The sequence below is a fragment of the Suncus etruscus genome, chromosome 1 (assembly GCF_024139225.1).
Source record: "Suncus etruscus isolate mSunEtr1 chromosome 1, mSunEtr1.pri.cur, whole genome shotgun sequence".
NCBI classification, from domain to species: domain Eukaryota; kingdom Metazoa; phylum Chordata; class Mammalia; order Eulipotyphla; family Soricidae; genus Suncus; species Suncus etruscus.
Window position 1 is genome coordinate 76,905,973 of NC_064848.1, and position 12,530 is coordinate 76,918,502.

Sequence of the window (12,530 nt, forward strand, 5' to 3'; positions counted from 1 at the left end):
GTGGCCTGTCTATGTCTGTCTATTGTCCTCTTGCATGAAACTCTTGCCAGTGGGGGAAAAAGAGGCTCCAGAAACATCGCTAGCCCAGACGCCATTTTCAGGGAGGGACTACTGAGCATGAAAACCGGCAAAGCTTTGCAAAAGCCGGCTTCCTGTGTGTGACACCAGGCGGGGAAAATCCGCGAAAGTACACCGGCCCAATGGGGCCCAACTGTGAGTGACCTGTCTATGTCTGTCTACTGTCCTCTTGCATGAAACTCTTGCGAGTGGGGCAAAAAGAGTGCACTCTTTCTAAGGAAAGAACTCCATTGCAACAAGAAGGAAAAATCACACTAAGAACGGCGCTATATCACAGAAGCAAACATTTCTCTCTGGACTGTCTTCTCTGTTGCATGCTCGAGCCTAAGATTTGACCCAGTGTGATGCTTCATCCACGGAGGACTCCCCTCCCTTAGAGGCAAGTCAGCCCATCCAGAAACAGAGGAGCCAAAGGAGTGTGCTGCCTGCATCATATAGACAATGAATACCACCACAACACGTAGAAAAACCCACAATACAAGTGTGACAATGGGGAAACAACGCAGGCCAGCATCAGACATAGAGAATGAAGATGACAATTCTGAGGACCAGATAATGACCAACCAACTAATCAACCTCTCAGATAAGGACTTTAGACTAGCAATATGGAAGATGCTCAACGGACTCCAAGAAACCATGGATCGAGTTGAACAGAACACTAATAAGAACCAAGAAAATATGAAGACAGAAATCACAAAACTCCAAACTGAAATAACATTGTCAACTAACAGGACTGAAAAAGTCAGTAAACAAAGTGAATGACAAAATGGATAAGCTCTGGGACAGGGTATCAGAAGCTGAGAATAGACTTGGTGCTGTGGAAGATGAGATACATAACAATTCCATACAGCAGGAGAGATTGGACAAAAAACTTAAAGCAAATGAGCAGACAATGGAAAAATTAGTCAAAGAATGGGAACAGATGAAAATAGAAGTCTATGATAAGATCAACAGAAACAAGTTAAGAATCATTGGAGTCCCAGAGACCCAGGAAGAAAATTTCCAGGAAGAATCAATGGTCAAGAACATCATTAAAGAGAAACTTCCAGAGCTAAAGAATATATGTGATCAAATCCTGCATGCCCGAAGAGTACCAACCAAAAGAGACCCCAGAAAAACCACCAAGACACATCCTAGTCACAATGACAAATCCCACAGATAGAGACAGAATTCTGAAAACAGCAAGATCAAAAGGGGAAATCACGTTCAAGCAAGCTTCCCTGAGATTTACAGCAGACCTGTCACCAGAAACACTCAATGCCAGAAAGCAGTGGTGGGATATTGTGACAAGACTGAATGAAATGAATGCTTCACCCAGAATACTATACCCAGCAAAACTCACTTTCCGGTTTGACGGAAGAATACATGGTTTCACAGACAAAAAACAGCTCAGAAACTTCACAGACACAAAACCAGTCTTAAGAGAAAAACTGAAAGACCTAATCTAAGACAAGACTACCCAAAAGACACACCAAATTTTGAAATAACGATGACGTTAAATCCCAGGACAATTCTTTCTCTCAACGTCAATGGACTAAATGCACCAGTTAAGAGACACAGAGTGGCTAAATGGATCAAAAAAGTCAATCCAACCTTCTGCTGCCTACAAGAAACGCACCTGAATAGTCAGAACAAACATAGACTCAAAATAAAAGGCTGGAGAAAAGTTATCCAAGCAAACAACACCCATAAAAAAGCTGGAGTGGCCATACTAATATCAGATAATGCAAATTTTATACTCAGGAACGTTCTAAGGGACAAAGATGGACATTTTATATTAATCAAGGGGTACGTAGAGCAGGAAGAATTCACTCTCCTAAACATATATGCACCGAATGAGGGGCCAGAAAAATATTTAATACAACTGTTGACAAATCTGAAAAATAATATCAACAACACAATAATTGTGGGGGACCTGAACACGGCTTTGTCAACACTGGATAGGTCAACCAGACTGAAACCCAACAAGAATATACTAGACCTGAGGAGAGAAATGGAAGAAAGAGGCCTAGTGGATATATATAGGACACTCCATCCCCAGAAACCTGGATACACATTCTTCTCCAATGTACATGGGACATTCTCCAGGATAGACTACATGCTGGCACATAAAACATACCTCCATAAGATCAAGAGGATAGAAATTTTGCAGACTACCTTCGCTGACCACAAGGCTCTGAAATTATTTGTGAACTCCAAAGGGACTCAGAAGAAACACTTTAACACCTGGAAGTTAAACAGCCTCATGCTCAATAACCAGTGGGTCCGAGATGAAATCAAGGAGGAAATCAAAAGGTTCCTGGAAACAAATGACAATAAAGACACAAACTATCAGAACTTACGGGGCACAGCAAAAGCAGTACTGAGAGGAAAATTTATAGCTTTGCAAGCACACATCAGGAAGGAAGAAGGAGCTTACCTGAGTAGCTTAATGACACAGCTAATAGAACTAGAAAATGCTCAACAAAAGGACCCAAGAATAGGAAGACAGAAGGAAATAACAAAGCTGAGAGCAGAAATCAACGAAGTGGAAACTCAAAAAACAATCCGAAAGATCAACGAAATCAGAAGTTGGTTCTTTGAAAAAATAAACAAGATTGATAGTCCACTGGCAAACCTAACAAAGAAAGAGAGAGAGAGAAACTTGATAACTCGTATCAGGAATGAAAAAGGAGAGATCACTACTGATATGACAGAGATTCAAAGGGTAATCAGAAACTACTTTGAAAAACTCTACGCCACTAAAAATGAGAACCTGGAAGAAATGGATAAATTCTTGGACTCTTATAATCTTCCACGGTTGAAGGAAGAGGATGTAGCATATCTAAACACCCCCATCACCATTGATGAAATTAAAACAGTAATCCAATGTCTGCCGAAAAACAAAAGCCCAGGTCCAGATGGATTCACTAATGAATTCTATCAAACTTTCCAAGAGGAACTACTGCCAATCTTGGCAAGACTCTTTCATAAAATTGAATAAACAGAAACACTTCCAAATAGCTTTTATGAAGCCAACATCACCTTGATACCTAAACCAGACAGAGACGCTACTAAAAAAAAAAATTACAGACCAATATCACTGATGAATGCAGATGCAAAGATCCTCAACAAAATCCTGGCAAATAGGATTCAATGCCTCGTTAAAAAGATCATCCACTACGATCAAGTAGGTTTCATCCCAGGAATGCAAGGCTGGTTTAACATCCGTAAGTCTATCAACATAATACACAACATCAATAACAAGAAAAATAAAAACCACATGATCATATCAATAGATGCAGAGAAAGCATTTGATAAGGTCCAACACCCATTCTTGATCAAAACTCTCAGCAAGATGGGAATGGAGGGAACCTTTCTCAATATAGTGAAGGCCATCTACCACAAGCCAGTGGCAAATATTATCCTCAATGGAGAAAAACTGAAAGCCTTCCCTCTAAATTCTGGCACAAGACAAGGCTGTCCTCTCTCACCACTCCTATTCAACATAGCACTGGAAGTACTTGCTATAGCGATTAGGCAAGAAAAGGATATCAAGGGAATCCAGATAGGAAAGGAAGAAGTCAAGCTCTCACTGTTTGCAGATGACATGATACTCTACTTAGAAAACCCTAAAGACTCTATCAAAAAGCTTCTAGAAACAATAGACTCATATAGCAAGGGTGGCAGGCTACAAAATTAACACACAAAAATCAATGGCCTTTCTATACACCAATAGTAATAAGGATGAAATGGACATTAAGAAAACAACCCCATTCACAATAGTGCCACACAAACTCAAATATCTTGGAATCAACTTGACTAAATATGTGAAGGACCTATACAAAGAAAACTATAAAACTCTGCTCCAAGAAATAAGAGAGGACACACGGAAATGGAAACGCATACCCTGCTCATGGATTGGCAGGATTAACATCATCAAAATGGCAATACTCCCCAAGGCATTATACAGATTTAATGCCATCCCTCTAAAGATACCCATGACATTCTTCAAAGAAGTGGATCAGACACTTTTGAAATTCATTTGGAACAATAAACACCCTCGAATAGCTAAAGCAATCATTGGGAAAAAGAATATGGGAGGAATTACTTTCCCCAACTTTAAACTGTACTACAAAGCAACAGTTATCAAAACAGCATGGTATTGGAATAAGGATAGGTCCTCAGATCAGTGGAATAGGCTTGAATACTCAGAAAATGTTCCCCAGACATACAACCACCTAATTTTTGATAAAGGAGCAGGAAATCCTAAATGGAGCAGGGAAAGCCTCTTCAACAAGTGGTGTTGGCACAATTGGATAGCCACTTGCAAAAAATTGAACTTAGACCCCCAGCTAACATCATGTACGAAGGTAAAATCCAAATGGATTAAAGACCTCGATATCAGCCCCAAAACCATAAGATATATAGAACAGCACATAGGCAAAACACTACAGGACATTACAGGCATCTTCAAGGAGGAAACTGCACTCTCCAAGCAAGTGAAAGCAGAGATTAACAGATGGGAATATATTAAGCTGAGAAGCTTCTGCACCTCAAAGGAAATAGTGCCCAGGATACAAGAGCCACCCACTGAGTGGGAGAAACTATTCACCCAATACCCATCAGATAAGGGGCTAATCTCCAAAATATACAAGGCACTGACAGAACTTTACAAGAAAAAAACATCTAACCCCATCAAAAAATGGGGAGAAGAAATGAACAGACACTTTGACAAAGAAGAAATACACATGGCCAAAAGACACATGAAAAAATGTTCCACATCACTAATCATCAGGGAGATGCAAATCAAAACAACGATGAGATACCACCTCACACCACAGAGAATGGCACACATCACAAAGAATGAGAATAAACAGTGTTGGCGGGGATGTGGAGAGAAAGGAACTCTTATCCACTGCTGGTGGGAATGCCGTCTAGTTCAACCTTTATGGAAAGCGATATGGAGATTCCTCCAAAAACTGGAAATCGAGCTCCCATACGATCCAGCTATACCACTCCTAGGAATATACCCTAGGAACACAAAAATACAATACAAAAACCCCTTCCTTACACCTATATTCATTGCAGCACTATTTACCATAGCAAGACTCTGGAAACAACCAAGATGCCCTTCAACAGACGAATGGCTAAAGAAACTGTGGTACATATACACAATGGAATATTATGCAGCTGTCAGGAGAGATGAAGTCATGAAATTTTCCTATACATGGATGTACACGGAATCTATTATGCTGAGTGAAATAAGTCAGAGAGAGAGAGAAAAACGCAGAATGGTCTCACTCATCTATGGGTTTTAAGAAAAATGAAAGACACCCTTGTAATAATAATTTTCAGACACAAAAGAGAAAAGAGCTGGAAGTTCCAGCTCACCTCAGGAAGCTCACCACAAAGAGTGATGAGTTTAGTTAGGGAAATAACTACATTTTGAACTGTCCTAATAATGAGAATGTATGAGGAAAATGGAGAGCCTGTCTAGAGTACAGGCGGGGGTCGGGTGGGGCGAAGGGAGACTTGGGACATTGGTGATGGGAATGTTGCACTGGTGATGGGTGGTGTTCTTTACATGACTGAAACCCAAACACAATCATGTATGTAATTAAGGTGTTTAAATAAATTAAAAAAAAAAGAAAGTCATCATGGTGAGAATTTCAGTGAAGCTAAGCAACTAAAACATACTGACATATAAAAATTTGATGTTATTCAATGAAAATGTGTTTTAAGCAAAACAAACACCAGAATGCCTCATTAAAACCACTTTTAATTACACAGAACTTTAAGCAATGGTTTTCAGTTGTTAATCCATTCATAAGGACATTAGACCTTAGGTGTAAAAACATTGAAATCAGTGGATGAAGTCATAGCACAGCTGGTAGGACATTTGCCTTGCATGCAGCTGACCTGGGTATGATCCCTGGCATCCCATATGGTCCCCTGAGCCTGTCAGGAGTGATTTCTGAGTACAGAGCCAGATATGAGCACTGCCAGGTATGACCCCAAAACAAAACTAAAACACACACACACATACATTGTATTCTGATATCCAATGCTCACTGCCAAAGTATAACTGAGATATAAACATAAATAAGAATTTACAGAGTAAAAAAACCTAGTCACATTCCATGCTGCCAAATTTGTTTTGTTTTCTTTTGATTGGAGGTTCTAGGAGAGTCAAATCTGCTGTACTCAAGGCTTTCTCCTGACTCAAGAATCACTCTTGATAGTGCTGGGGAAATCATAGAACTCAAACTATAGTTCATAATGATTAAGTGATGGACTTAACCTCTAGACTATCTCTCCAGCCCCCCAAATACAATTATTAACCAAATCTTCAGAATTTCTTTGCTTGGGGATAGGACAGATAGCATAACTGATAGGATATTTGCCTTGTAACTGGCCATCCCAGGTTACCTTCCTAGAATCACATACGACCCCAAGCAATGATCCCTAGCATAAAAGACGGATCAATCCTAGGTGGGTATCCCCATTGCCTACAAAAAAAAAAAAAAAAAAAAACGGTGAGAAGATCTTTGCTTGGCATAGTTCTGGTTCCTGACACTGATCAGCTAAAAAAAATTTCTATCTCACCAGCAATTATTTTCCACATGCAACTTCTGTTACTCATATTAATTAGGTTATTAACTTTTATTTATTGAGCACCTGTGTACCAAGTTCCATGCCAAGTTTTTCCCAATGTGTGGCCAACATGATCACAACAAAGAGTACACTATACTATCTCAATATAGAAAACAATACATGGGATTACTGGGGCTCATTAAATTCAAAATTAATGCAATTGGTAAAGTGCTGAAATAGTGTTTGAATCCAGAGGCCCCAAGGCTATACCTTTTCCACTCTACCATATTTTCCCCTATGTTGTAAAAAACACTGCTGTGTTCAGAGATCATCAGAAGACTGAAGGTGTTACAGGATGAAGAATCATAAAACCCACACTGAAGAGTACAGAGAGCAAGAAATTGAGAGAGGAGGACAAAGATGTTTCCAAGCATGTCTACACTGTTAAAGCTCTTTGGGTCAAGAATCACATATGGATAGACAATTTTTCCCCCACTGTTGAGCCGAGCCTGGCATTTGCTCCTGTTAGCACTCCTTGGCACATCATTAACAGCCCAGGTTCAATAACACTGCCCATCACAACAATTACTAATACTGAAATTTCAAATTAATGGCAGGAGTAAAGCTGTTTGAATGTAAATAATATATTAAATCCCAGTGCTTCAGTTAGGCCCTGCTTAGTGTAAAAAGTAGAACTCATATTTCAAAGTCACTTGCTTTCAAAGAGATAGTCCAAGATAAACATATCTTTATACAGGAGACCACTCACAATATTTAAATTCAGAAACCCCAACTTCTGGGAGTATGGAGAGAGATTCCACAGCTACAGCAGAAATAAGTAACTAAATCATTACCTGATTAGGAATCAAGTAATCCATGAGGCACCACAATGACTACACAAAAGATTGCGCTATGATGCAACTAAAAATGTTAACAAACCATTTCCATATACCATAGAATGCCAGGAACAGCCTCTGAAGTTAAAATCTAAACTCTTTCTGGATTATAAAGGTTATTCTGTCTTTCAGGCCTTAACTAAGGGAGTGATTTTATTGAATGTGTGTACACAAGAGGTGTTTAGTGGTAAGCAGAAATAAACAATAAATGGAGCATCAGGATAAAGTACTATGTCTTCTTAAGGCACCCAATCTTTTCACAATATGAATCATCCTGACTTAAAAGGATGAGCATTTCTTTTTTGAAATGCAGTAAAGAAAATAGTTCAAAGGCTCAAGGAAAGAAGCTACCATCTATAGATACCTTCAATTCTCTAAGCCTTCCAATGCAAAAGGAGCTCATAAACTGAAAAACCTTTGCACACCTTGCTATTTACACCAATTATTCAGGGCTAATCTCATCTCCATACAGAAATTGACCTAACTCTGAATTACACTATGAAAACATTAACCAGTATATCATAGACCACTGAACAGAACAATTGTATTTTATTACTGAAACACAACATTTTTACTTCTGGTATATTTAAAAAAAATAGGTCTTAAGTATCAAACCTAAGCTTTTCACATTCACTGGTTCACAGTCAACACTTGCTACAGAAGCACTTAAGAGCTTGGGTAGTTTTACTATGAGCTTTGCTTAAAGGAGATGCTTCAGAATCATTCTCAAGCAGGATATAAGAATTTCTTGATGGTCCACCAAAAGTATAAATTGGGGGTTAGAGAACACAGAAGGAACATGCATGCTCATGTGGAAGAGAAGATGCATTATATGGGCATGGTCTTGAACTTGAGGATACCACATCTTTGCTTCAAAACACTACTGGATTTTGGGGGCCCAGTGACCCCTAATGCCACTAAAACACACTAAGCACTAAACACAGTCAGGGGTACTTCGCCACCAAAAATATATTGTTTAAATACTGATATGTGTTTCTAAAGTCAAATTCTAGGATGCAAGTCAATTCTCCCTGAAAATTAACATTCTTAATGTCCTTGAAAAGACACATTCAGACTTTGGTATTTTTTGGTTTGGTTTGATTCGGTTTGCTTTGGTTTGGTTGGGGGGGACACACCTAGCAATGTTCAGGTGTTAATCCTGGTTCTGCACTCAGGAATTACTCTTGGTATGCTAGGGGGACCATCAGTATGTCAGGGATCAGACCCAGGTAGACAGCATGCAAGGTAAGAGCCCTAATTCTTTACTAGTTCTCTGTCCCCTGTTAATTTTTTCTTTATCTATGAATTTGTCATCAATTCAGCTAATTAGCTAATTATTGGATATAGCACTACCCTGTTCCAGGGATTTTCCCACTGTGACAATTCACAGAATCTCCTTTCTGATAGGCCTTTAAAATAAACTGATCTCTATCTTCCCCTTCATTATTTTAAGACTTTTTTTTATATGGGATATTTTCTACCTCATGAACTCCTAGAATCTCATATGAGAATATTTTTTAAACTTCATATTTAAAAACTAGGTGACCCCAGACAGAAATAGGCACCCTGGCTGAACCTTATGTTTGGACCCAGAATCATACCTATTTACCCTTTGGGAAAATAGTTTGAAAGTTTAAAAGAAAAAGCCAAATGTCATTAAGTTAAAGTCCTAACTCCCAGTCAGCCCTATGCTTACACAAAATTGAAGCAATGTTATCCAAGAGAAAATTTCACATTTGAAATACCTATGTATGAAATACCCCCTTGCAACAAGTCTACTTACCACAATTGGCTTCAGGATATCCATGTTGGAATGAAGGACTTTCTCTGCTGCATCCAGTTTTTCCTGAGGCAGGACACAAAGTCTGGATGCCTCCTGTTCGCCAAGCTGAATCACCTCTTCTAATTTGGATCCATTGCAAAGATTGGTCAAATGTAACTTGTAACCATGCAAAAACACCTAGACATGTTTTGTGTAAAAAGGAGACAAGGCCAAAAAAATAATTAAAAATAAACAAACAAAAAAAGACAAGCAATCAGATTACCAAAGGGAGACTTATAAAGGCCGAAGTAATAATACAGCATATCTGGCATCTGCCTTGCAGGGACCTGGCCAGGGTTTGTGTGTTCACCAGCACCAGATATGATTCTGCCAGGAATGAGTCCTGAACAGAGAGCCAGGTATAAGCCCAGAGCACCAATGGATGTGCACCACCCCCCCAAAAAAGGCAAAAAATAAAACCCTTTAAATATTAAGATCTTTGCAGAAACTGCACATTAATACAGCTTTGAAGTATAGGCATCACCAAAACAGTGCAACACAGTGGATATCTGAATTTGAGAGCATATTAAGGCAAAATCTGACAGAATATAACCTGAATGTTGTATATAACTCATACTCTTTTAGTCTCTTCCTTCAAATGAAAGTCTTGAATCTAATTGCTCTTTTCAAATGTGGAACAGCAAAGAAAAATTCAGAAGTTAAACACTTGAAGAAACTTTTATTAGCAAAAAAATTTAAAAAATCCTGCTGAACTTGAGAGGAAGTATGGTGATGGGGACATTTCTACAGTTTATTTGCAGGTACAGATACTTATTTACTGCCTAAGACTTTGCTGAAGAAATTCTGAAATTTGTAACTTGTTCTTGCCTCATAACTCAGAACCAGAAAGTCAAGCCTCTTATTATTTAATTGGTAAGACTTGTGTATAAGTAGCCTGTTCAATATAGCAATTGCTTATACAGAACCTCTTCTTAGCCAAAAGTTAATTCATTGTTTGGAGGCCTAAAGTATCTTCTTTATGGCATTTATTGTACATAGACAGCAAGATCAATAAGAGAAGAGGCATTATAGCTTTCCTTGTTCACTTTGAACCTAAATTATGAGAACATGACAGATAAATGATAGTAAATATCATGGAAGTATCAATGGAATAATATAAAAAGTCAGTAAACATGATAGTAAATACCAGTGGAATAAATAGATGGGCGATACAGTTCTTATCACTCCAGTTCTAGTTCTTTTGTCTGTTTAAATCAGTGCATCACTGACCTGCTTATAGTAATAACCTAATGCAAATGATGGACCAACCGCCTCACAGAAACCATGCCTCATTCTAACACAACACTGCAAGAGCACTCAAACTACCAACAAACTTAATGGGTTCCATTAAATTCCTACCTACTGGCACATATGCAAGCACACTTCGGCTATATATATTTATCTAACTAGTCCTCACTACTGAAGTGTCAGCCTACCTCTCTTTGCTTAGACACTGACACAAGGCTGTAAAAACAGTACTGTGGGTAAAGTGCTTGCCTTGCAGGCAGTTGATCTAGGTTCGATCCCTAGGATTGTATATGGTCCCCCAAGCACCACCAGAAATAATCCTTAAGCACAGCTGGGTGTGGCTCAAAGTGTGCATGTGCACACACATACACACACACAAAGAAAGCAGGGAGGATGGGAGGGAAGGAGAGAGAGGGAGGGAGGGAGGGAGGAAGGAAGGAAGGAAGGAAGGAAGGAAGGAAGGAAGGAAGGAAGGAAGGAAGGAAGGAAGGAAGGAAGGAAGGAAGGAAGGAAGGAAGGAAGGAAGGAAGGAAGGAAGGAAGGAGAGAGAAACTTAACAATACGGTGACTCATTACTATGCAAGAGCCAAACTTAGGATGCCCCTTATTTTAAACTGATCAGATGTGACAGATATGAAATTGGCTGAGGGAAATGGAAATCATGCTAAACGCAATATTTTCATAAGCCTGCTGCCTTTGGCTGATATCCCAACCACACAATTGGTAAACATGAAGCATATTTTCCTAGTTTCATAAGGGCAAGCAGTAAGCACATTTTTCTTATTTTAAAAACTCTAGATCCTATAAAGCAAAAGCGTACTTTCAAGCAAACTACTACTATTTATGTTTATTGTAAAGACAAGCTAATATACTAATACAGGGCAGGGTAAAAAAGATGTTCCCACAAGGATAACACACAAATTTGTAAAGTGTTTCATAGAGAGAGAGAAAGAAAGAAGAAAAGAAAGGGGGAGGGAGGGAGGGAGGGAGGGAGGGAGGGAGGGAGGGAGGAAGGAAGGAAGGAAGGAAGGAAGGAAGGAAGGAAGGAAGGAAGGAAGGAAGGAAGGAAGGAAGGAAGGAAGGAAGGAAGGAAGGAAGGAAGGAAGGAAGGAAGGAAGGAAGGAAGGAAAATGTTCTCCTTTCTTCCAGAAAAAAAAGCTTAAAAACCACACAATGTGATCTGCTATCCCTGGAGCAGAATGTATGATATCTAATAATGATGCCAGATGAAGATTTCTAAAAAGTGTGGTCAAAAACTACATAAACACTGAGGTTATTTAGGTTATTTCCTACTCCTCTTAATTAACTTTCTTTTTCTCCTTGTGCCTCATCTGCTTTATAAGAAGGTTGAGTGTTTTTAAATTTGATTTTATAAACAGAGCTGTTCCAGATCAACAATAATCAACCCTGACTATTGCCTCAGAAGTAAGATTTTTTTTTTAAATGTTGTATCTGATTCATCTTAATTCATCCCCTTTAGAGAGACGTTATCTGCAAATGCTAGTTGATAGGCAGGAAGTCAGTTTTATTTCAACCAGCTGGAAGCGGAGGCGGGTGCAGGCTCATGATACCAGGTTTGTTTATTCTACTCTGGATGGTTTGCCAATGCAAGCCTAAGGGGGAAAATAAACACAAGGGAAGCTGAATTTGAACTAATAACTGCCTTTGGTGACATTACAAAGACATGTGTTTCCTTGCAGGCACTCTGGAACATTAGTTACCACTAGTCTCACTGAGGAAGCCCCAAGGAGCAGTTTACCTTGCGAAGACTGACATGAGTGCCCAGCAGTCTGTCCACAGTAGGCGTTGGCAGAGAGAGGTTGTGATTCAGAAATCCAGAGAAGGTTTCATTGTCCCGAAGAAAATCCTGAAGTTTCAGTTCTGTTAAAAAAAAAAAAGTGTTATATTTT

General features: G+C 39.1%; 1 protein-coding gene across 1 annotated transcript in view; it reads right to left on the minus strand.

Moving 5' to 3' along the window:
• ABCA1 (ATP binding cassette subfamily A member 1) overlaps positions 1-12,530 on the minus strand; it is a 126,453-nt gene that overhangs the window by 74,885 nt on the left and 39,038 nt on the right. Inside the window, exons 5-6 of the mRNA XM_049770919.1 lie at positions 12,380-12,501; positions 9,334-9,510 (exon numbers count right to left, since the gene is read on the minus strand). Coding sequence (XP_049626876.1) covers positions 9,334-9,510; positions 12,380-12,501 — 299 coding nt within the window. The remainder of the gene's footprint in view (positions 1-9,333; positions 9,511-12,379; positions 12,502-12,530) is intronic.